General features: G+C 47.2%; 1 protein-coding gene across 5 annotated transcripts in view; it reads left to right on the forward strand.

Moving 5' to 3' along the window:
* gpsm1b (G protein signaling modulator 1b) overlaps nucleotides 1-26,508 on the forward strand; it is a 316,327-nt gene that overhangs the window by 268,557 nt on the left and 21,262 nt on the right. For all 5 annotated transcript variants that reach the window (XM_073052866.1, XM_073052864.1, XM_073052868.1 and 2 more), the window contains 2 exons: nucleotides 4,508-4,578; nucleotides 6,300-6,494. In XM_073052866.1, the coding sequence (XP_072908967.1) occupies nucleotides 4,508-4,578; nucleotides 6,300-6,494 (266 nt within the window). The remainder of the gene's footprint in view (nucleotides 1-4,507; nucleotides 4,579-6,299; nucleotides 6,495-26,508) is intronic.

The raw sequence follows: 26,508 nt of genomic DNA on the forward strand, positions 1-26,508 counted from the left end.
CAGAAAGTCAGAAGGCATGGGATCCAGGAAAGTTTGGCCAGGTGGATTCAGAATTGGCTTGCCTGCAGAAGGCAGAGGGTCGTGGTGGAGGGAGTGCATTCGGATTGGAGGTTGTGAATAGTGTTGTCCCACAAGGATAGGTTCTGGGACCTCTACTTTTCATGATTTTTATTAACGACCTGGGTGTGGATGTAGAAGGGTGGATTGGCAAGTTTGCAGATGACACAAAGGTTGGTGGTGTTGTAGATAGTGTAGAGGATTGTTGAAGATTGCAGAGAGACATTGATAGGATGCAGAAGTGGACTGAGAAGTGGCAGATGGAGTTCAACCCGGAGAAGTGTGAGGTGGTACACTTTGGAAGGACAAACTCCAAGGCAGAGTACAAAGTAAATAGCAGGATACTTGGTAGTGTGGAGGAGCAGAGAGATCTGGGGGTACATGTCCACAGATCCCTGAAAGCTGCCTCACGGGTAGATAGGGTAGTTAAGAAAGCTTATGGGGTGTTAGCTTTCATAAGTCGAGGGATAGAGTTTAAGAGTCACGGGGTAATGATGCAGCTCTATAAAACTCTGGCTAGGCCACACTTGGAGTACTGTGTCCAGTTCTGGTTGCCTCAGTATAGGAAGGATGTGGAAGCATTGGAAAGGGTACAGTGGAGATTTACCAGGATGCTGCCTGGTTTAGAGAGTATGGATTATGATCAGAGATTAAGGGAGCTGGGGCTTTACTCTCTGGAGAGAAGGAGGATGAGAGGAGACATGATAGAGATATACAAGATATTAAAAGGAATAGATAGAGTGGACAGCCAGTACCTCTTCCCCAGGGCACCACTGCTCAGTACAAGAGGACATGGCTTTAAGGTAAGGGTTGGAAAGTTCAAGGGGGATATTTGAGGAAGGTTTTTTACTCATAGTGGTTGGTGCGTGGAATGCACTGCCTGAGTCAGTGGTGGAGGCAGATACACTAGTGAAGTTTAAGAGACTACTAGACAGGTATATGGAGGAATTTAAGGTGGGGGGGGGTTATATAGGAGGCAGGGTTTAAGGGTCGGCACAACATTGTGGGCCGAAGGACCTGTAATGTGCTATATCGTTCTGTAAGTAGATGTGGATGTCAGCCAACTGTGAAGAATGTATTCACCAGTGTGAGAGCAAAGATTGAAGATTAGCTTTAACATCAAAACTTAACACTGAAATATGTCATTTGTGGCAATGAACAACACGATCCAAGGAGGGGCAGCCTGCAAGTGTCGCTGTGCTTCCAGCGGCAAAATAGTGTGCCTCAACCTACTAACCCCTATGTCTCTGCAATGTGGGAGGAAACAGGGGAAGCTGAGGGAACCCATGTGGTCACCTGGAGAATGTACAGACTCCTTACAGACAGCAGGAATTGAACACGATCATTGATGCTGCAACATGTTACACTAGCCACTAGCAAGACATTAAATGTAAAGGAAAGAACAACATATTTAAGAAAATCAGATTAAAATCAGGAACAACAGATTATTTAGCCTGCCATCAGTAGGATGAAAACTGCCTAAATCGTGTTAAGAAAGTGGTATTGCGCAGTAGAAAAATAATATTAGGATCAGGCAGAGTCGGGACACATTCATGTTTGACAATCTGGTATGTTTCGAGGATGTGTTTGACAAGGTTGGTGCAGCAACGGGTGTGGCATGTTTGGGTCTTCAGAAGGCCTTCAATAAGGTGCTGCACAGTGTTTATTGAATAAAATTAGAGCAGATGCATTGCATTTGAAGGCTCATCCTGGCCTGGATTAAGGACAGAGAACAAAGAAGAGGAAAAAAACGAGTTTTTTTTGTTCTGGAAGTTATTATTAGGGTTAGTTGTCCTACGTCATCATGATCTTATCAGTGATTTAGATGAGGGGGATGAAGTATCAGTGTTCACGCTGAAGTTACAAAGCTGGGTGACGGTGTGGGTTGTGCGAAGGAGGCAGGAAAGTATTAGGGATAAGCTGCTAGGCGACAACGAACCCGTATAACGTAAAAAGTGTGAGGCCATTCACATTAGCTAACTTTACAAGTAGCTATCGATAAGCTTCTCAGCAAAGTGTCAAAGTCATGAATGATTGCAGAAATCGGATATTTGTTACTCAGTCATACTTGAGTCTATATTTGCTTTTGGAGGGAATGCATGTTGTGAAAGAAGACTATGTCTAGAATGAAGAGCAGCTGCATATTTTATCAATGTTTATTGAAAAGTGGTCAACAGTGATCTTGCTGAATGGTGGATCAAGCACAGGAGCCTTTTGTTCCTGATCCTATTTGGTCCATTTCTTACCTTCAGCCCACTAAGTCCACACTGACCATCAAGTTCCCATTTACACTCATTCTCCACCAATCCCATTTTATCCCAGTCCCCGTATTCCAATCATCTCCCTCCAGATTCTACCACACAACTACACACTGGGGGCAATATATAGTGGCCAATTACCTAGCAACTCATACAGTCCTGTGCAAAAACCTTAGGCACATATAATACAGGCTGGGATGGTTAAGACTTTTGCACAATACTGTATTTGTCGTTGTGGAACAAAGAGTGAGTTTCTAATCTAGTGGAAACAAAGGATGGTGGGAGTGGTGAGGGTGGAGTGCCATGGGGGTGGGGGCAGGAAGCAGAGGAGGAGTTGCAGGGGTTAGGGGTGGTGAGGGTGCAGACACATCTAGCCCTGAGACACCAGGCAAGGTCACTTGATTCCAAACAATTGATTTATTGATCATTATAGAACGTCTGGTGCTTCCCGCTCCCTCCCTTCTCCCTTACCTTTTTCCTAACCATGATTCCCCTCTCCCTGCCCCCTTCCGACTCTCAATCCACAATAGAGACCTGTATCAGAATCAGGTTTATCACCACTCATATCGTGATTTTTTTTTAACATAAATTTACTACAGTACTGTGAAAATGTTTTAGGCACCCTAGCAATATACGTGTGCCTAAGGCTTTCACACTATACTGTATGTCTTCTGAATATGGGAGACCTAATGGGAATGTCATGGGGAGTACGTGCAAACTCAACACAGGCAGTGGTGGAGATCAGCACTGAATCTGTGAGACACCAGCATAATTGCCATGTGGATATGTTGTAGAGATTATCTGGAGCACCTAGAGATTGAACATTATGTGAAGTTGTGCAGGGCTGCAGCATGTGCTCAGCAGGTTAAGCTATGCTTATGACAAAAACTGATCCAGACGGATAACAGAGTGGAAATGGCCAGTTCAATACATACGGAGAAAGCAAGTTACAGCACACCCCCACGTGTCGGAGGAGTTGTGTTCCTAGAAAACTGTCCTTATTGCAATTTTCCATTACATGAATCCTTGACAAACATTGACAAGATCTGTCATTTCTTTTGCATTATTTTTGTTTATTTAGTTATTTTTTCTCCCATGATTTCTGTAAGAGTGATACTTTAATCCATCACTAAGAACATTTTAGAAGTTTGTGAGTTACGTAATGGTGAATTTCCATTATCCAAACTGCAAAAATGCAGGGATACACTGTACTTGATGTAGATTTCAATATTGAATCCATATTGGTTACAATGTGCCCAGGCGGAAGATGGAGTGCTGTTCCACAAGTTCTCATTGGGTCTCATTAAATGAATACATATTGTGAAAGAGGACAGAAAACTTAAAGTTACAAAAGATATACAATTTCCAAATATGTTATATTTTCCATATCATATAGGCAGGATCTGGACATTGAGTTGGAAACCTTTCTCAAATTTTTGGGCCCATGTTGCCTGGTTTTACAAGTGCCTTTTGTTGGATCCTGGATCAGAAAGTTTACAGATTTCAAGAATTCTGTTCAACTTTTCCCACAGTGCTGCTTTGGAATCTTGATGTGTGCACATTGGCTGCCTGTATTGGATTTCAAAAGTTGTCTGTAAAATTCTCTGTAAAGTCTTAAAGTCATGGGTGCTGATTCATAAGAGCAAGATAATATTTCCTGCCCCCCATTGTTTTTTGAGAAAAACCTAACACAAAATAGATAAGCAACATATATTACACAGACCTACCCGGCAAAAAGAGGGCTATCCCATCCAAGACCCAACATGGGATTCCCTTACTAGATTGAAAGAAGGGGTGACTAAGGAACAGCAACATTGGCATGAGTGCTCACTGTGGAATGATACTGGTAGGTGAAACAAATTTTCTGGTCAATGAATAGTGAATTAAAATCCCAAAGTCCGAGCAGATTGACTGAGAAAGAAGATTTCTGAAAGCCTTTGAGATGTAGGAAGAACCTACTGTTGCCACCAAAGATTGGGAAGATAGTTCAAAGTACAATAAGTGTAGATGAACAAACAAATTGACATTGTCATTTTTATTCGGTGAGCACCGTTGTTCGGTTCTCAGGCATTAGTCAAATATAGTTAATTACACACCAGTTTGATTAGGTTACATTGTAATAGGTTATTGCTTTCAATGACTACGTGTAATTTTAATCCATCTAATATTGGTTTGATGTTTTTATCCTTTAGGAGCAAGGCCAAGGACAGTGGCCCAGTATAGCATGGAGAACGTGAATGTGGCCAAGTTTTCACCAGATAAGGTGAGGTGATTTATTTTAATCAAGAGTCATTAGAAGTATGCTTAGCAAAAGAAATTTCTGATTTTAGTTGACTGTTTATTCCTCTCCATAAGATTCTGCCTGTCCTGCTGAGATCGTCCAGCATTTTGTGTGTTGCTGTGCATCTGAAGAATCTCCTGTGATTCTGATCTTGGTCCCCTTTTGAAGAAAAGACATGAGAGTGAGAACAAGCATTAAGTTGGTGTAAGAGGGAATGTGACCAACGTGGTAGCATGACCAGATGATTTAAAAATGTGTTATGCACAGAGGAAGGAAAATTTTTCATAATCTTTCTTCATAGTAAAGAAAGATGGGTTCTCCCATACATAATATTATGATTTGTGAAGGTGATGGAAGTCATTCTGATTTGAAGAATCACACACAAAATGCTGGAGAAACTCAACAAAGCCAGGCAGCATCTATGAAAAAAAAGTACAGTTGACACTTCAGGCCAAGACCCTTCAGCAGGACTGGAGAGAAAAAGATGAGCAGATTTAAAAGATGGGGGGAGAGGAGGGAAAAACTCAAGGTGATTGGTGAAACTGGGAGGGGGAGGGATGAGCTAAATAACTAGGAAGAGATACAGGGCTGGAGAAGTGGGAGTTTGCTAGATGAGGACAGAAGGCCATGGAAGAAAGAAAAGGGGGGAGACCAGAGAGAGGCGACGGGCAGGCAAGGAGATAGGGTGAGAGAGGGAAGAAGGGGATGGGGACTGGTGAAGAAAGGAGTGGGGGGGCATTACCGGAAGTTCAATAAATCGATGTTGTTGCCATTAGGTTGAAGGCTACCCAGATGGAATATAAGGTGGTGTTCCTCCAACCTAAGTATGGCCAAAGTAGAGGAGGCCATGATTTGGCATATCGGAATGGGAAGTGGAATTAAAATGGGTGGCCACTGAGTGATCCCGTTTCTTCTGGCGGACAGAGCGTAGGTGCTTGGCAAAACAGGCTCCCAGTCTACATCGGGTATTTGAACTCTCCCTGATTTGAAGTATGCTTTGATTGGATATTTGCTGACAAATGGAATATTTTATTACTGCGTTTCAAAGCAAATCACTTCAATTAGACCAAACAAGATTTCAAGGTGTCACGAGAGGCTCAAAATATTATATGTAGGCCTATGCACTGAAGACTGTAAATTGAAATGTCACCAAAAGACAAAATTGGGATCTGTTTGTGGTTAGTCACTGACCTAGTGATCTCCGTTTACAGATTGGGAAGAACTTACACACTTCAGAATATCAGTTGAAAGAATTTTACATGTGCAAAATGCCTTTTTTAATTTCCTGGAACTGCAGTATTGGTCTTTGAGGATCAAATGCCAATGCCATTTCCTGTAGAGGTGTTGAAGTCTAGCTCCACTTGTTCCATATATACCATTTGAAGGAATCAGCAAAACAATGCAAATGCATTGGAAATTTTAAACTCACGCAAGTCAGGCCTGTACTTTCTACAGTCTTTCCCTCTGTTTCAAGATTCTGTTCTGGATCCCATCTTCAAGAACCTATGCCCTTAGTTCAAAATTGTGGGATTTCATTGCTTTTGGAAGGTTCTTTGAGATGAAATATTTACTGACTAATGCAGATCTTTTGGGGGAAATCTCATTATTACACTCCAAGTTATTTTTATTTTTAAACTCCTGCCCCTGTTTATCTCTGTACAGTAGTACATAATCTTCTGTTGATCTGATTTACAATTTTTAAGGACCAAAATGGCGAAATAGCTGGTGAGTACCACTCCATCGACCTCGAGAGCACAGTTAAAACACCCCAGACTGGGCAGCTAAGGAATAGAAGGTACCAGGAGAGTCAATCAAGCACAGAAGGTAAAGCACAAGGAACCAATACGCTGTTGCCTTTGGTGGACACCAGTGATGTCAGAGTTCACGTGGCCCCAATGGTAGGTTTCCAGACATTTGAATTTCTCATGTCAACGTTAATTGTGTATAGTATGTGTGCCTTTTGTGGTAGCAATGTCAAATGTGCATTGTAGATTGTGTTATCACTGCTGCCTTGCTGAACATCTTAAGCATGCTACGTGCATAGAGTAGCATGGCAATGGGCACTTTTATATACTCATCCATTTTACACTATAACTTAGATCAGAAGACATAGAAGCAGAATTAGGCCACTTAGGCCATCGGGTCTACTCCACAGTTTAATCTGATAGCTCAATAAAAGCATGCCCCATGATTAACATTTGAAAATTACAGTACTGTGCAAATATATTTAGCTAGAGTGCCCAAGTCTTTTGCACAGTACTATAGTAATTTTATGCAATGCACCATACTGCTATTGCAAAAAAAAGTTATGGTATATGCGAGTGTTGATAAACCTGATTCTGATATGGGTCTTTATTGTGGACTGAGAGTGGGAAGGGGGCAGGGAGCAGGGAATTATGGTTCGGCAGAGGAGGCAGGAGAGGGGAGGGAGCAGGAAGCACCAAAGAGACATTTTGTAATGACCAATAAGCCAGTTGTTTGGAATCAAATGACCTTGCCTGGTGTCTCAGGGCTGGGTGTGTGACTGCCTCAGTGCCACCTCCTGCCCCCGGCACTCCTTCTCTGCCACCTGTCCCACACCCCTACCACAGTGCTCCACCCTCACCATTCCCGACAGCCTTTGTTCCCAGAGATTTACAAACACTCTGTCTGCACCATGTTAACAAGTACAACTTGTAAAAGTCTTAGGCAGCCTAGCTATATATACCTGCTCTCACTATTACTGCTGACATTTTTACAGTAATTTGATAAAAAAAAGTACAAGTGTAACAACATGAATTTCAGTCATAAAGAGAAGGAAGTATTTCCTTTGATTTTATGATGTCTGAAGGTAATTGAAGTAATAAAAATAAGACTACAAAAAGTGCCAGTTTTAAAATCTGTGAGAAGGATAGATTGCTACAGGGTATACAGGCATGCAGGTCGAGTGGGCAGAGGCAATCTACAATTTACAAATTACAGGGGCAGTTTAGGAACTGCTTCTTTCGCTCTGCCATTAGATTTCTGACTGGACAGTGAAGCGAGCCATGAACATTACCTCACTGTTTTTGCTCTCTTTTTCCACTGCTTAATTAATTTTATATATTTGTCATGGCAGATGAAGTTTTAATGCAGAGAAAAGGATACCTTCTAGCAGGAAAAGTAGGAAATTGCTACAGCATGAAGAATATTGTTCAAAATGTAGCAAAAGCTAGAGGCCTTTAGGAGCACATGCACACAAATCATTGAAAACTGCAGGGAATGTTGAGAAGGCAGTTACTGAGGCATTCATCAGTGTTAAGGTCCTGCCTCAACAGTTCACTTCTATTGCCACATTAGAGAAAGAATGTTAGAAAGGCCCCCTGAAAAGACTGAGGTGAATAGTTAGGATGTATAAAATGGGGCGGTCTGGACAAAAGGTCATAGTTATAAAACAGAGAATGTGCAGCTTCTGGTTTCTGGAATGCACTGCCTGCAGACGTGATGGAGGAGGGTCTGTTGTTATATTCAGGAGGAAACTGAATAAATCTCTACTGAATAAAAGTTTACAGATCACTGAAGATAGGAGCAGAGAGGGTAGAACCGATGACTTAGTTGGTTAGGTGCTGGTGTGGGGTGAATGACAATTTCCTGTGCTCTAACCATTTATGAGAGCAGCTTTTTTCTCCTCCGCATTCAAATTTCTGAACAGTCCATGAACACTACTTCATTATTCCTTTTATTCTGCACTATATATGTTGTAATTCATAGTTTTTATATCTATTACTGTACTAGTGCCACAAAACAACAAATTTCACATCATAGAAGTGAATGGTAATAAACCTGATTCTCATTCAATAAAAGTTGTTTTGAAGACATATAAATCTGGATAACAAATATAACGAGATTGAAATTTAATAGTGGAAGCCTATGCAACCATTAAGTTATTTAAAAGCTCTGTACAGATTTTATACAAGATTTTTTTTAATGATTTGGCCCTACTTGTCCATTAGATTCTATTTTGAGCTATCTTTTATTGATTAAACTTTGTTGATCACTAAACAAGTCTCTGAAAAGAGTATTTTACCGAGAACACGTGAAATGAAAGAAGTCAGCTGCATTAAATTTCATCTCTATCCTGTCCCTTAATGACTTGGTGCATTAATGATTGAAGGAGTGAGATTCTGTAAAGTTTCCAAGTTTGGCAATGATATGAAGGAGGTGGGAAGGACATTTGTGATGAGGACATCATGATTCTGTAAAGGGATATAGATAGTGTGATTGGGCAAAAACCTGAAAAATGATGTTTAACATGGAGAAATGTGTCATCACACTCTTTAGTAAGGAGATTCAAGAGGTAGTTTATTAACTGAATGGAGAGAGATTGAAATTCAGAAGAATCTAGGTGTTCATGAATCGCAAAAAGTTAGTAGACTTGTCCAAGGAGACACGTAACATATTGGCCTTTATTGTGGTAGGGTTGGAATTTGATAATGGGAGGTTTAATCACAGTTGTCTAGGTATTGGTGAGGTTACACCTGAATACGATCCACAGTTTTGATTCCCTTACCTGAAGCAAAAGCTGCAGTGACATTGGAGGCAATACAAAGGAGATTCACCAGGCTGTCTTGGGATGAGAAGGCTGTCCTTTCAGAAGAGTTCAAAATTCAAGATACATTTATTATCAAAGTATGCATACTATATACAACCTTGAGATTTGTCTCCTTACAGGCAGCCACAAAACAAAGAAACCCAATAGAACCCATTAAAAAAAGATCCAATGTGCAGAAAAGAAAGCAAAGCGTGCAAACGATAAAAGTAAATAAATAATATTCAGAACTGAGCTACAGAATAAAGGATCAGTTGCTTACAGTTGAGGAGTCTAAAATTTTCTTTCGGTGTAGAGAATCTCAGGAATTCTCTGTTCTCAAGGGTAATGGAGGCCTGATTGCTAGATACGTTTAAGGAGGAAATAGATTTGAAAGAGCGAGGAATTGAGGATGATTGGGAACTGGCAGAGAAGAAGAGTGAAAACTAACATCGATCAGCCTTGATCTCATATTGAATGGCAGGTTCAGGAGGTCTGCCTCTACACCTGTTTTTTTTTCCTTCTTGTGTCCTTATATACTCCCATTGACCTCCCCCTTACTCCACCTCCATTATTATTATCCACCCATTGAGCTTCAGTCACCAGCCCTCACTCTTCCCGCAGCCTCTCCTATCCTCTCCCTCTCTAAATTCATCCCCTTTTCTCCCCTTGACATACCTTCCTCCTCCTCCTCCTGCTTTCCTCCTCTTCGACCCCATCTTCCACCACCACTGCCTTCCACCATTCTTTTACTCTAGCTCTACGCTGTCACCTTTCCTTGCTCACTCTGCCTGCACTGTGTCCTCCACCATTGCGAAATTCCCCTTCTCCGACCTCATAATCCAAGATTCCGCCCCCTCACTGACATAATTCTGCAACAAGCTGACACAAATGGAGAGAGGGAGCAATTTCAAATTCCTGGGTGTCAAGATCTCTGAGTATCTAACTTGTGGCTATAAAGAAGGCAAGACAGTGGCTATATTTCATTCGGCATTTGAGGAGATTTGGTTTGTAACACTTGAAGACTTCTACAGTTGTACCGTAGAGAGCATTCTGACAGGCTGCATTACTATCTGGTATGGGGGTGGTGGGCTACTGCATAGGATCAAAAGAAGCTACAGAGAATTGTAAAATTAGTCAGCTCCATCTTGGGTACTAGCCTCCGTAGTATCTGGGACATCTTCAAGGAGCAGTGCCTCAGAAGGTGGCGCCCATCACCCAGGGCATGCCCTCTTCTCAGAAGGAGGTACAGGAGCCTGAAGGCACACATTCAGTGATTCAAGAACAGCTTCCTCCTCTCTGCCATCCGATTCCTAAATGGACATTCAACCCATGAACACTACCTTACTTTTTAATATTATTTATATTTTTTCACTTTTTTTAGCTATTTATTATATAAATATATATTTACTGTAACTGATTTGCTTTTTTTTCCCATGTTATCATGCATTGTACATCTGCTACTAAGTTAACAAATTTCACAACATATGCCGGTGATATTAAACCTGATTCTGATTACACCAGTGAGAGTTTTACATGATTTGACAATGATAATGATACCAAAATATGGTAGCTGGATTTTCTGAGTTAACTCATCATTGCATTAATCCCTAGTAAGTTAAGTGTCCAAAATGGATGGGACAAAGATACTTAGACAAATACTTCATAATTTTACAAAAAGACACATGGAGGATGTTCATTTTATGTAAACAGTGGGACTTTTATCCAGCAAGATATATCCCCTTTCGTATAAAACCATCTGAGTGACTAAGAGCAATGTGATTGACGGGAAAACTGGTTGAAAAATGGTCATTACCCTTTTAGAACCCTGCAATGAAAGATGGAATGGGTATGACTACAGTGTTTGTGAATCTACTGCCTGGGAGGTTGCTGGAAGCGGGTTTATTAAGAACTCTTGAAAGGAAATTAGTTAAATACTTGGACAATGTCAAAGCAATGGGGAAAGAGCAAGGAGCATGGAACTATTAAAGGTAGCTTTTACAAAGTGCTGGCACGGTCACAATTATGCCTTAATGCCTATATCCAATATGTTAAATAAGTAATTAACATTTTAGTTAGAAATGTTAATTGTTCATTGTCTGGAATATTACATTAATTGACTAACATTTTTAATGCCCATGCATTTCAAAATACCTTGTTCCGTTTTGCTTGTCTACCTTAGAGACCCTTCTTTCATCATCATCTTCCTCCTGCAGGCACTAACTCCCTAGAGCTGTAACATTATCGAGCTATTCAGCAAATATTTAGCATCTCGCCAAGATAAATGCTGGAGGCTAAGGCTTAGCACATTCGGAAATAACTGCTTGCACCAGGCAACAGCCGTTGGCCACGTATGGCAGAAACAAATATTTGTACTGTAGACCTAGAAGCTTGGATATAAATTTGAAGCAATCTTGATGTTTTGGGGCATTTCTTGTACACGATAATTCAGTTAAATTCTGAGGTCAGTAATAGTGAGGGTGCTCAGATTGACATGTCAATACAAAGGGGTGGATTTAAAGAACTATTAGAGAAGTAAACTTAATTCAGCTATTTGAAATGTTTTTTTTAAATGCAACCCAAAAGGTGATGTGGAAATTCAAACAACTAGAAAATCAGACATGATGCTTCAAATTGCAGTCTGCTCAAATGGTTTCCTAACTTGACATCTATTTAGCGGGTTTCACATCTATTCCTTATTTACAGAACAACTATGAACAAATACAATTCCACAATCAATCCAGTAGATGGAAAAAATATTTTCAGGACTTTTCACTGAATTGACATTTGTGTAAAGTGGCCAGAGAGAGTTGAGTGGTAAAACTCCATCGGAAGTTGTAAAAATGTTTGAGATTCCAGCTTGAAATAGTCTGAGCTCTGTTTTGGACTCTTTGTGGTCCCTCATGGTTCAAGAAAGTGATAGGTTGTGAAATGTTTGTTGTTTTCACCAGCCAACACTAATTTGACAAGCAATACTGATTCTTAGGTTAACAAAGCCAGGCCCAATTTTAACTGCTGCCATTTCAGTAAAAATCCTATTTCAATGAAGATCAGTATACTACTGAGCTTTTAAACAAATCTACAAGTGATGTGTCCCAGGTTTCTTCTGTGTACAAAAATGAAAAAGAAACATTATTAGTCCAGGCATTAATTCAAAGGTGTTATTCAGAGTACACACATTCTCTTCATGATCTCGTGTGGATAAATCAGTATATTAAAATGCACTGGGGAAACTTAGACAGGGAGCATTTAAGTCAGTTCATTAGAGGTCAATACATCTGCAGGAAAGGAAAATGTTTAGTTTTCTGCTATATAGGTTTAATTCAGGGGCAATCATTAATGTAAATGAGGAGGGAAGCTCACTTTACAAAGCAAGCAGCATGAATTTACACACTAGGGCAGTCTGATGCAATTTCCCTTGTCCTGTCTGAAGTGACAATGATGTTGAAAGTGACGTGTTCAATTTTACAGTATATTGTACTGTAGGTGCTGGTAAGAGAGGCTGACATTATTCTTTGCATTCTGTATTGTGTAGCTTTATTTGTAAATAGTGAACTCTGAATTGTGTAGGATCTAATTCCATTAGTGAGCACATGGTACACATCAGTCCTGTTTGTAGAGCAGCTGGCTTTTTGCCTTTGCTAGTCATTATTGTCTCTTTCTTAGGCAGCCCCTCAGGATCACAGATGATGTTCGTCCACTTGGAACCAGTGTGTCCTGAGGTTAACAGTGATGTTAAACACGACGTAGGAAACACAAACTCGTCCACCCCTCATGTACTCAGTAATGTCCCAAGTACTCCTTCACTTTGAGTAGTCATGCCCCAGAAATTCCTAAAAGTCTGTGAGGATATTTGTTCAAAGAGATATTGAGCACATCCTTGGATCATTTCCTCTGTTAATTGGGTAATAAAGTTGTATCATAGGCTTTCTGAAAGTCTAAGTTAAAAAGTTTGACAAACTTGTTAGACCTTTTATAAATCCATGTTGGATTTTGCACAGTTCTATTAGTGTTTGCTGCTATTACTTTCTGAATAATAGATTCTAATAGGCTCTATAGTACTGATTACAAACCAGCTGGTTTGTAGATACCTGTTCTCACTCTGTCTTTTTTAAATGCATCTATTTCTTACATTTGCTATCTTCCAGTCTGTGAAAACCATTCAAGGATCTGTGGAAGCCAGACAATGACAACCAGTGCATCCACTATCTCCATTGCCACTTCCTTTAAAATCTGAAGATGTAGAGACTTATGCAAACAGCTTAGTACATTACGAAAACCAGCCTCCTCTCCATGGACTCTGTCATAAGGTGCAAAGATTTATGCAAACAGCTTAGCACATTATGAAAACCAGCCTCCACACCATGGACTCTGTCCTAAAATGCAGGTGATTAGGTCATGGGGATTTCAGGCCCATTAATTTCTCTGTACGAGTTTAGATTCACAACATGTTTCTGGAACAGAAGGAACCTTATTTTGTTTCTGGTCATGCACTGTCTAGGAATACTTGATGCAAACACTTCATATCAAAAGACAGAACATTCTCACACTGACCAGTGATACTTTCAATCACTGTGAAGCACTTTGAAATCTCCAAGGTTTTGAAAAGCTTAGGTTGTTTGCTAAGGGATGCAGTAAAAGCTTTTAGACTCTGATCACCGGGACGGAAACAAGCTAATGCATGGTTAGGGTTGGGGTTACACAAGCTGTACTTTTTGTCATAGGTTTTCCGTAGAATGAATTATACAGGAATCTAAAAGCTTTGTCTGTAGTGAGTTATTTTCATTTTGCCTTATGGGAAAGGAGAGTAAAACAAAAATGTGTGTATCGATTGCAGGTGAGATTATCTTGTCTTCATAAATCTAGTTCAATGTGTTTGTGTTCTGCAGCTTAACACTCTAGCATGAGAACAAATTTGTCCTTCAATTATTTCAGGGTGACTTTGTAGGAAGGATCATAGAACACCTATAACATATTCATTCATTGTGTGCTGTGCTGTGTGACGTAGGCAATTGTGGTCTTTAACCATGAATGCTCTTGGCAAACTTTTGTACAGCAAATGTTTAACGCTAGGAATTGATTACACACGGTAACTATGAATGAAATGTTTCAGTGTTGGAGGGAAGTGAACCTTGTCAATTGCAATGTAATAGGTATCTGTAAGGTTGTTAGAGAGGACAGGTTAACAATAGATATCTGGCAACCATTACCTGGCAGAGGATGATTGTCAAACTGGTCATGAGATATACGTTCAAACTGATCCCACAGAGGAAAAGATAATGTGTTTATTCAATTAATCACTATTAATAATAAACCATAAATTATTGCACAGAGTTACAGTGTGAGCAATCCATGCTGAAACATCTCAGTTCGAACGATGCGGACCTGTCTGAGCTCAGAAAGGAGAAATTTTATTTTTCCGGAGCTCAGCTTTCTCCCACTCGTGGGAACTATGATGGCTTGGGAGAAGTTTATACTTTGAGGACTATTTGCAGAAAACTGAAATATTGTGAATATTTTCACAAGTCAGGATTTTGGGGTGCTTAATCATGGATGCCTATTACGATAATGAAGATGGATAATTTGAAAAGGATTTAGACAGAATTTTAAAAGGAATATAAATAGGGTATGAGGAAGCAAAGTGAAATTAGGATTAGAGTCTGTACTTTCAGTTCCTGAGCTGGAATTTTGTTGAATGGCCTTCAACTATGTGGCCTTTTATCATGATTCTATGAATTAAAAACCTCATGATTGGATTGGCATCATATCTTGCTCTTTAGAACATAATCACACCTAAGAGCTTGTTCATTCCTCACTTTAGGCTCATTCCATTTACGTTTTTGTGAAGATAGCATTAACTTAGCAAAACTCAACTGTTTAACTGGATTATTTTAAATCCCTATGATTTAGATAGTCCAAACAGATATAAATTTGTCTAGCATCTGCCTAAGGGAGAATCATTGCACTTTGTTGGAGCGGTACCTGAACATTGGGGAATTCAAGAAGTGCGCTCATGTATAGATTATTGCATTCTCTAGAATTAATTATTTCAGTTACTGGTGCCTTGAACTCATTAAATTATTGACAACTGAGGTTGTGTCCAGATATGTATTTTAGTAAGTGCAGTACTTTTGTTGTGTAGTTTAGTATTGCTGGTGCCAGCACTTTGATTAGGCAGTGTACCAGGACACATTCAATGACAGCAATAAAAATCTCATCCTCTCAAACAGAATCTAGAGCAGCAGTTTGCAACCTAGGGCCCATGGACCCCTCGGTTAATGGTACTGGGTCCAAGTCATGAAAGAGGTTAGATAGATAGATAGATACTTTATTCATCCCCATGGGGAAATTCAAGGGTTGCGAACCCTTGATCTAGAATAAAGGATGCCTTTGTTATCTGTGGAAGTCTCAATCTTGCAAATTGCTCAGAAATATATAAAGTTGAAAGTTGAAGAGTCATGGTATTATGTATTAATCCATGGTGGAAATTTTCCACACTGTTAATTTTTGATTGGTGCTATAGAAATACTTTTAACTCATGCATTTTTTCTGTAACAGAAACAAAGTTCCTGAATGGTTATTATCTGCTCCATTAATTTGATACAAATCTCCCTTTTTATGTTGAGAAATGTTGCTTTATTTTTCTGTAATACCGGAATGGCTTTGGCCAAAAGAGCCAAAAGCACTTACACTCCCCATGTGCATGCAAGAGCAGGCACATTAGCCATTGTGAAAATTCATGCTTTTGTTCCACAGTATGTTGGACTCAACCAGATTATATTCTGAACTAATTATGGTAAACTACTGAAAATTCTCACTTTCCTGTCTCGCTGTCCTGACAAAGGGTCTTGGCCCAAAACGTCAACAGTGCTTCTTCCTATAGATGCTGCCTGGCTTGCTGCGTTCCACCAGCATTTTGTGTGTGTTGCTTGAATTTCCAGCATCTGCAGATTTCCTTGTGTTTACTGAAGATTCTAGTGGAGCCTGTAGCCTTCTTAGGAAATTCAGTTTCTTTAATTTGTAGCTTACCCAGAACTAAAAAGAAACTGCTGCAGAAATTATTAATATGGAATTGGTCAACAATTATGTTGTAAGTCCTGTTGGGTTTCAGCAGCGTTACTGTCCAGTTCTCCCCTAAACCTACAGTACTCTAGAACTTGTCTCTTGGTTCATTTGACGTTCTACTCCAGGAGTCATTAAGAGCGCTATAAAGTTTGATGGGTAGGAGGGTTTTGCTGTCCATATCATCTTTCCCAATTGAAAGGATTAAGGCTGATTTACACTTGTGTGTACGGGCTATGCCGTAGTCCTGATTTTCCCTGCTGTGTTGGCTCTACGCTGTAGCGAGCATGTATTGGTATGCGCCAAAACGCTAGTTTCTATGCCACTGTGTTGAGTTTCTTCGTGAGAGACATGGACGAGGAAATGCATTTCAAACATTTTCGCATGTCGGCAGGTAGATTTGACGATTTGGTTCATCTATTTCGTATTGGTGTACAGACATGGGCGAGAAGAAGCAACCGGAAATGCGATGCTAACAAGCAGACCAATCACAGTTGTTGCGGTCTGTGTTGCCGCAACACGTGAGTTACTTTTTTTGGGGAGGTGCATGTCACCCTACGGTGCAGGGTACGGTGTAGGGTATGCAGTACCTACGGCATAGATGCGACATACAAGTATAAATCAGCCTTTAGTGAGCCTTTGTTTGGATCCATTGAGGTAAAGATCCTCAGATTGTTGTTTGATTCTGGAATTTCATAATATCTTCCAATGTCAGACTCCGGGACAGCAATGTTATTCCTGAGTTAATTTTGTCCTGATGATATAGCAAGTTAAGAGTATCCTTGATAGGTTGCTGCTCTTTGAATCAGCTTCATGAACCAGAATCGCTGAGTGTTTTGGTCATGACCCAGTGAGAAGATGACAGGTGCTGTTTGCTGTTAGGCGGATTTGAGAAAGGACAGTGTTGCACATGACCTGTACACGTTCACCTCACCTCTCTTGCCTGGATCCCATCGACACTGAAACTTAAGCTACCAGAAACCGTATCTCCAAAAGTCAGCAATGTCAAGAGATCAAGGAGAAGAAACGCAAGGGAGCAATTTGGAGACCTTATTAATACCTAATGAAAAAGTTGGCCCTACCTATCTGGATTATCCTAATAACCAACCCCCCCCCCAACCAACTTATAATAAATATAATTTAAAAGGGCTCTTTAGTTTGCTACATAGAACTCTTTTAAAATTCACAATTGAATTTGAGCTAATTTTGTACCTCATTTGCTCACCTCACTGTTCTCTGCTTTCCAAAATCAGTCACTCATTAAAGATATTTGTTTAATTTATATTTTAATTATAGCCTTGTCAAATAACCTCTAATAGTTCATCATCAAAAGAACCATTTTTTTTGTCATTTGCATCTATCTACTCTTGTATCCAAATTGTATTTCAGGCAGCTGCCATTGAACTTCAAAGTAAATTTATTATCAAAGACATATGTCTTTATATATACAGCCTTGCGATTCATTTACTTGGGGCATTCATAATAAATACAAAGAAACACAATAGAATCATTGAAAAACTGCACACAACAAAGATGGACAACCAATGTGCATCTGAATAATAAATATTCAGAACATGAGTTGTAGAGTCCTTGAAAGTGAGTCCATAGGTTGTGGGATCAGTTCAGTGATGGGATGAGTGAAGTTATCCACACTGGTTCAAGATCCTGATGGTTGTAGGTTAAAAACTGTTCCTGAACCTGTTGGTGTGGGACTTGAGGCTCCTATAGTACCTCCTTTGTGATGACAGCAGTGAAAAGAGAGCATGGCCTGGATACTGTGGGGTGTTTGATGATGGATGCTGCTTTCTTGCGACAGCACTCCTTGTAAATTGGCTTAATGGTGGGGAGGGCATTACCTGTGAAGAACTCGGCTGTATTCATCTTTTGTAGCTTTTCTGGTCAAGGGCATTAGTGTTTCCATATCGGGCTGTGATGCAACCAATCAGTATACTCTCCACTACATATCCATAGAAATTTCTCAAAGTTTTATGTGACATGCAGAATTTTTGCGAACTTGTAAGTAGAGGCACTGCCATGCATTTTTCGAAATGGCACTTATATGCTGGATCCAGGACAGACCCTTTGAAGTGATAACACTAAGCAATTCAAAGTTGCTGACCCTCTCCACCTCTAATTCCCCTGATGAGGGCGGGCTCATGGACCTCTAGTTTCATCCTCCTGAAGTCAATAATCAGTTCCTTGGTCTTGCTGACATTGAGTGAGAGGTTGTTGTAGCATCTTTTAGCCAGATTTTCAATCTCCCTCCTATGTGGCGATTCATCACCACCTTTGATTTGGCCAACAAGAGTACTATCATCAGAAAACTTAAATATAGCATTGGAGCTATACTTAGCCACACAGTCATAAGTATAAAGTTAGTAGAACAGGAGGCTTGTGGTGCACCTGTGATGATGGTTATTGTGGAGATGCTGTTGTCAATCCAAACTGACTAGGGTCTGCAAGTGAGGAAATAGAGGATGTATTGAGGCCTAAGGCTTGAGCTGATTGATTAGTTTTGAGGGGATGATAGTGTTGAATGCAGAGCATCCTGATTTATGCATCTTTGCTGTCCAAATATTCCAGGGTTGAGGGAAGAGCCATTGAAGTGACTTGTTGTGACAGTAGGTAAATTGGAGCTGGTTCCATTCACTCATCAGCAGGAGATGATATGTGTTGTCACCAACCTCTCAAAGCACTTGATGACAGTGGATGCAAGTGCTACTGTCTGATAGTAATTGAGGCAGGTTACCAAGTTGTTCTTGGGTAGTAGTATAATTGAAGCCTAATTGAAGCATTGAGTACCTCAGACTGCGGTCACAAGAGGTTAAAGATCTCAGTGAACACTCCAGCCAGTTGATCAGCACAGTTCCACCGAACTCAGCCAGGTACCCCATCTAGGGCAAATGCTTTCCATGGGTTCACCCTCCTGAAGGATGTTTTCACACCTGCCTCAGAGACTGAAATCACAGGGTCATTGGGGCCCATGAGATATTGTGAAAGTGCCTTCATGTTTTGTCGGTCAAGCAAGCAGTGAAGGCATTGAGCTCATATAGATAGATAGATAGATACTTTATTCATCCCCATGGGGAAATTCAACTTTTTTTCCAATGTCCCATACACTTGTTGTAGCAAAACTAATTACATACAATACTTAACTCAGTAAAAAATATGATATGCATCTAAATCACTATCTCAAAAAGCATTAATAATAGCTTTTAAAAAGTTCTTAAGTCCTGGCGGTAGAATTGTAAAGCCTAATGGCATTGGGGAGTATTGACCTCTTCATCCTGTCTGAGGAGCATTGCATCGATAGTAACCTGTCGCTGAAACTGCTTCTCTGTCTCTGGATGGTGCTATGTAGAGGATGTTCAGAGTTATCCATAATTGACCGTAGCCTACTCAGCGCCCTTCGCTCAGCTACCAATTTTAAACCCTCCAGTACTTTGCCCACGACAGAGCCCGCCTTCCTTACCAGCTTATTAAGACGTGAGGCGTCCCTCTTCTTAATGCTTCCTCCCCAACGCGCCACCACAAAGAAGAGGGCGCTCTCCACAACTGACCTATAGAACATCTTCAGCATCTCACTACAGACATTGAATGACGCCAACCTTCTTAGGAAGTACAGTCGACTCTGTGCCTTCCTGCACAAGGCATCTGTGTTGGCAGTCCAGTCTAGCTTCTCGTCTAACTGTACTCCCAGATACTTGTAGGTCTTAACCTGCTCCACACATTCTCCATTAATGATCACTGGCTCCATATGAGGCCTAGATCTCCTGAAGTCCACCACCATCTCCTTGGGCTTGGTGATATTGAGACGCAGGTAGTTTGAGTTGCACCATATCACAAAGTCCTGTATCAGTTTCCTATACTCCTCCTCCTGTCCATTCCTGACACACCCCACTATGGCCGTGTCATCAGCGAACTTCTGCACATGGCAGGACTCCGAGTTATATTGGAAGTCTGATGTGTACAGGGTGAACAGGACCGGAGAGAGTACATATACAGGTTTCCCCTGCTATTCGAAGGTAGAGTGTTCCGATGAAACAGTTCGTAAGCCGGAATGTCGTAGAGTGAAGAAACAATTATCATTTATTTATATGGGAAAAATTTGTGAGCGTTCGCAGACCCAAAAAGAACATACCAAATCATGCCAAATAAAACCTAAAATAACAGTAACATATAGTAAAAGCAGGAATGATCTGATAAATACACAGCCTATATGATGTAGGAATACTTTTCCACAATTATTGCAGCACTGTCCACCGCAGCAAAAACCTCACCGAAGCGCTCTCGGCAGCAATCACGGCAAAAACACGCGGTGCAAGCTCTCCCGGCAGGAACACGCGGCGCGGGGGCTCCCGGCAGAAACACTCGGCGCAGGGGCTCCCGGCAGAAACACTCGGCGCGAGGGGCTCCCGGCAGGAACACTCGGCGCAGGGACTCCCGGCAGGAACACTCGGCGCAGGGGCTCCCGGCAGAAACACTCGGCGCGAGGGGCTCCCGGCAGGAACACTCGGCGCAGGGACTCCCGGCAGGAACACTCGGCGCAGGGGCTCCCGGCAGGAACACTCGGCGCAGGGGCTCCCGGCAGGAACACTCGGCGCGAGGGGCTCCCGGCAGGAACACTCGGCGCAGGGGCTCCCGGCAGAAACAGTCGGCGCAGGGGCTCCCGGCAGAAACACGCGGCGCGAGGGCTCCCGGCAGGAACACGCGGCGCGGGGGCTCCCGGCAGGAACACTCGGCGCAGGGGCTCCCGGCAGGAACACTCGGCGCAGGGGCTCCCGGCAGGAACACTCGGCGCGGGGGCTCCCGGCAGAAACACTCGGCGCGGGGGCTCCCGGCAGAAACACTCGGCGCAGGGGCTCCCGGCAGAAACACGCGGCGCGAGGGCTCCCGGCAGGAACACGCGGCGCAGGGGCTCCCGGCAGGAACACTCGGCGCGGGGGCTCCCGGCAGGAACACTCGGCGCGGGGGCTCCCGGCAGGAACACTCGGCGCGGGGGCTCCCGGCAGAAACACTCGGCGCGGGGGCTCCCGGCAGGAACACTCGGCGCGGGGGCTCCCGGCAGAAACACTCGGCGCAGGGGCTCCCGGCAGAAACACTCGGCGCAGGGGCTCCCGGCAGGAACACTCGGCGGAGGGGCTCCCGGCAGGATCACTCGGCGCAAGGGCTCCCGGCAGGAACACTCGGCGCGGGGGCTCCCGGCAGGAACACTCGGCGCGAGGGCTCCCGGCAGGATCACGCGGCGCAGGGGCTCCCGGCAGGATCACTCGGCGCAGGGGCTCCCGGCAGGAACACTCGGCACAGGGGCTCCCGGCAGGAACACTCGGCGCGGGGGCTCCCGGCAGAAACACTCGGCGCAGGGGCTCCCGGCAGAAACACTCGGCGCGAGGGGCTCCCGGCAGGAACACTCGGCGCAGGGACTCCCGGCAGGAACACTCGGCGCAGGGGCTCCCGGCAGAAACACTCGGCGCGAGGGCTCCCGGCAGAAACACTCGGCGCAGGGACTCCCGGCAGGAACACTCGGCGCAGGGGCTCCCGGCAGGAACACTCGGCGCAGGGGCTCCCGGCAGGAACACTCGGCGCGAGGGGCTCCCGGCAGGATCACTCGGCGCAGGGGCTCCCGGCAGAAACACTCGGCGCGAGGGCTCCCGGCAGAAACACTCGGCGCGGGGGCTCCCGGCAGAAACACTCGGCGCGGGGGCTCCCGGCAGGAACACTCGGCGCGGGGGCTCCCGGCAGAAACACTCGGCGCGGGGGCTCCCGGCAGGAACACTCGGCGCGGGGGCTCCCGGCAGAAACACTCGGCGCAAGGGCTCCCGGCAGAAACACTCGGCGCAGGGGCTCCCGGCAGGAACACTCGGCGGAGGGGCTCCCGGCAGGATCACTCGGCGCAAGGGCTCCCGGCAGGAACACTCGGCGCGGGGGCTCCCGGCAGGATCACGCGGCGCAGGGGCTCCCGGCAGGATCACTCGGCGCAGGGGCTCCCGGCAGGAACACTCGGCGGAGGGGCTCCCGGCAGGATCACTCGGCGCAAGGGCTCCCGGCAGGAACACTCGGCGCAGGGGCTCCCGGCAGGAACACTCGGCGCAGGGGCTCCCGGCAGGAACACTCGGCGGAGGGGCTCCCGGCAGGATCACGCGGCGCAGGGGCTCCCGGCAGGATCACTCGGCGCAGGGGCTCCCGGCAGGAACACTCGGCGGAGGGGCTCCCGGCAGGATCACTCGGCGCAAGGGCTCCCGGCAGGAACACTCGGCGCGAGGGCTCCCGGCAGGATCACGCGGCGCAGGGGCTCCCGGCAGGATCACTCGGCGCAGGGGCTCCCGGCAGGAACACTCGGCGCAGGGGCTCCCGGCAGAAACACTCGGCGCGAGGGGCTCCCGGCAGGAACACTCGGCGCGGGGGCTCCCGGCAGGAACACTCGGCGCGGGGGCTCCCGGCAGGAACACTCGGCGCGGGGGCTCCCGGCAGAAACACTCGGCGCAGGGGCTCCCGGCAGAAACACTCGGCGCGAGGGGCTCCCGGCAGGAACACTCGGCGCAGGGACTCCCGGCAGAAACACTCGGCGCGGGGGCTCCCGGCAGGAACACTCGGCGCGGGGGCTCCCGGCAGGAACACTCGGCGCGGGGGCTCCCGGCAGGAACACTCGGCGCAGGGGGCTCCCGGCAGAAACACTCGGCGCAGGGGCTCCCGGCAGGAACACTCGGCGCAGGGGCTCCCGGCAGAGACACTCGGCGCAGGGGCTCCCGGCAGGAACACTCGGCGCAGGGGCTCCCGGCAGGAACACTCGGCGCAGGGGCTCCCGGCAGAAACACTCGGCGCAGGGGCTCCCGGCAGGAACACTCGGGGCGAGGGCTCCCGGCAGAAACACGCGGGGCGAGGGCTCCCGGCAGGAACACTCGGCGCAGGGGCTCCCGGCAGAAACACTCGGCGCGGGGGCTCCCGGCAGAAACACTCGGCGCGAGGGCTCCCGGCAGAAACACTCGGCGCGGGGGCTCCCGGCAGGGACACTCGGCGCGGGGGCTCCCGGCAGAGACACTCGGCGCAGGGGCTCCCGGCAGGAACACTCGGCGCAGGGGCTCCCGGCAGGAACACTCGGCGCAGGGGCTCCCGGCAGAAACACTCGGCGCAGGGGCTCCCGGCAGGAACACGCGGGGCGAGGGCTCCCGGCAGGAACACTCGGCGCGGGGGCTCCCGGCAGGAACACTCGGCGCGAGGGCTCCCGGCAGGGACACTCGGCGCGGGGGCTCCCGGCAGAGACACTCGGCGCAGGGGCTCCCGGCAGAAACACTCGGCGCAGGGGCTCCCGGCAGGAACACTCGGCGCAGGGGCTCCCGGCAGAAACACTCGGCGCAGGGGCTCCCGGCAGAAACACTCGGCGCGAGGGCTCCCGGCAGAAACACTCGGCGCGGGGGCTCCCGGCAGAAACACTCGGCGCAGGGGCTCCCGGCAGGAACACTCGGCGCGGGGGCTCCCGGCAGAGACACTCGGCGCAGGGGCTCCCGGCAGGAACACTCGGCGCAGGGGCTCCCGGCAGGAACACTCGGCGCAGGGGCTCCCGGCAGAAACACTCGGCGCAGGGGCTCCCGGCAGGAACACGCGGGGCGAGGGCTCCCGGCAGAAACACGCGGGGCGAGGGCTCCCGGCAGGAACACGCGGCGCGGGGGCTCCCGGCAGAAACACTCGGCGCGGGGGCTCCCGGCAGGAACACTCGGCGCGGGGGCTCCCGGCAGAGACACTCGGCGCGGGGGCTCCCGGCAGAGACACTCGGCGCGGGGGCTCCCGGCAGGAACACTCGGCGCGGGGGCTCCCGGCAGGAACACTCGGCGCGGGGGCTCCCGGCAGGAACACTCGGCGCGGGGGCTCCCGGCAGGAACACTCGGCGCGGGGGCTCCCGGCAGGAACACTCGGCGCGGGGGCTCCCGGCAGGAACACTCGGCGCGGGGGCTCCCGGCAGGAACACTCGGCGCGAGGGCTCCCGGCAGGGACACTCGGCGCGGGGGCTCCCGGCAGAGACACTCGGCGCAGGGGCTCCCGGCAGAAACACTCGGCGCAGGGGCTCCCGGCAGGAACACTCGGCGCAGGGGCTCCCGGCAGGAACACTCGGCGCAGGGGCTCCCGGCAGAAACACTCGGCGCAGGGGCTCCCGGCAGGGACACTCGGCGCAGGGGCTCCCGGCAGGAACACTCGGCGCGAGGGCTCCCGGCAGAAACACTCGGCGCAGGGGCTCCCGGCAGAAACACTCGGCGCGGGGGCTCCCGGCAGGATCACTCGGCGCGGGGGCTCCCGGCAGAAACACTCGGCGCGGGGGCTCCCGGCAGAAACACTCGGCGCAGGGGCTCCCGGCAGGAACACTCGGCGCAGGGGCTCCCGGCAGAAACACTCGGCGCGGGGGCTCCCGGCAGGAACACTCGTCGCGGGGGCTCCCGGCAGGAACACTCGGCGCGGGGGAGCCCGGCAGGAACACTCGGCGCAGGGGCTCCCGGCAGGAACACTCGGCGCAGGGGCTCCCGGCAGAAACACTCGGCGCAGGGGGCTCCCGGCAGGATCACGCGGCGCGGGGGCTCCCGGCAGAAACACTCGGCGCAGGGGCTCCCGGCAGGAACACTCGGCGCAGGGGGCTCCCGGCAGGAACACTCGGCGCGGGGGCTCCCGGCAGGATCACGCGGCGCAGGGGCTCCCGGCAGGAACACTCGGCGCGGGGGCTCCCGGCAGGATCACTCGGCGCGGGGGCTCCCGGCAGGAACACTCGGCGCGGGGGCTCCCGGCAGGATCACTCGGCGCAGGGGCTCCCGGCAGGAACACTCGGCGCAGGGGCTCCCGGCAGAAACACGCGGGGCGAGGGCTCCCGGCAGGAACACTCGGTGCAGGGGCTCCCGGCAGAAACACTCGGCGCAGGGGCTCCCGGCAGGAACACTCGGGGCGAGGGCTCCCGGCAGGAACACTCGGCGCGGGGGCTCCCGGCAGAAACACTCGGCGCGGGGGCTCCCGGCAGAAACACTCGGCGCGGGGGCTCCCGGCAGAAACACTCGGCGCGGGGGCTCCCGGCAGGAACACTCGGCGCGAGGGCTCCCGGCAGAAACACTCGGCGCGGGGGCTCCCGGCAGAAACACTCGGCGCGGGGGCTCCCGGCAGGAACACTCGGCGCGGGGGCTCCCGGCAGGAACACTCGGCGCAGGGGCTCCCGGCAGGAACACTCGGGGCGAGGGCTCCCGGCAGGAACACTCGGCGCAGGGGCTCCCGGCAGAAACACTCGGCGCAGGGGCTCCCGGCAGAAACACGCGGGGCGAGGGCTCCCGGCAGAAACACGCGGGGCGAGGGCTCCCGGCAGAAACACTCTTTCCAGTAACCTTTAAGCTATGAAGCTACCAAATAACACATAAACATACACAGACTATATAAAGTAGAAATAATGTATGCCCAGTGTAGTTTCACTTACTGGAATCGGGAAGACAGTGAGCACACTGATGATGGTGTGTTAGGCTGAGTCGTCGGAGGCTGGGCTGGTGGGAGGTAGAGGAGACTGGGGTGTCATCTCATTGTCGTCTGTTTTCATCAGGGCAGGCAGGTCACCTTCTTCTATGTCTGCCTGCCTCGATGTCGAAGGTCGAGTTTCGTCATCTGCTGTGGCTAATGTGGAAGGCTTGAAAAATGACAGTATGCTTGACTGCTTAGCCTCGTGCATTTTTCTATCATACAGTTCTTTCTAAGCACTCAAACCATCCTGCAAATATGCCCTAAATCTACGTACCCTTTCAAAATTAAAGTCATACTTTCTGCAATCATTGCAGCGTTGTCAATTGCAGCGAAAATCTCACACAATTGCTTCCTGTTCAGTTCCTGGATGACTTCACTTTTGGGCCGTTCGCTTTTGCATTTGGCTTCAGTTGTTATCCTTTCCTCTTCATCAGCTCTTCATCTCTCAGTTCTTGGTCATGGGATGCCAAAACCTCTTCAACATCATCTTCGTCAACTTCCACAAACCTTTAGCCAAACTCACTATATCCTAACTTTGTTCATCACGATCGAAAAGCTTAATTATGTCTAGTTTTATGCTGAGTGTAACACCCTTGCACGTTCTTTTAGGTTTTTCCGATGCCTCAGAACTCATCTTGCTAACGGATGCACAAAATAAATCGACATAAATCACAGATGCTCACAGGCACGTGTTTAAGCAATGCAGGCTGGAATGCAATTCCGGGGGAGGAGCTTGGCTACTCGGGGCGCACGCTGCCTTTTCTTGTAACAGTGAAAACACCTTCTGTTAGCTAAAACAGGTAACTAATGTAGGTCTTTCATAACAG

Source organism: Hemitrygon akajei, chromosome 7 (assembly GCF_048418815.1).
Source record: "Hemitrygon akajei chromosome 7, sHemAka1.3, whole genome shotgun sequence".
Lineage (NCBI taxonomy): Eukaryota > Metazoa > Chordata > Chondrichthyes > Myliobatiformes > Dasyatidae > Hemitrygon > Hemitrygon akajei.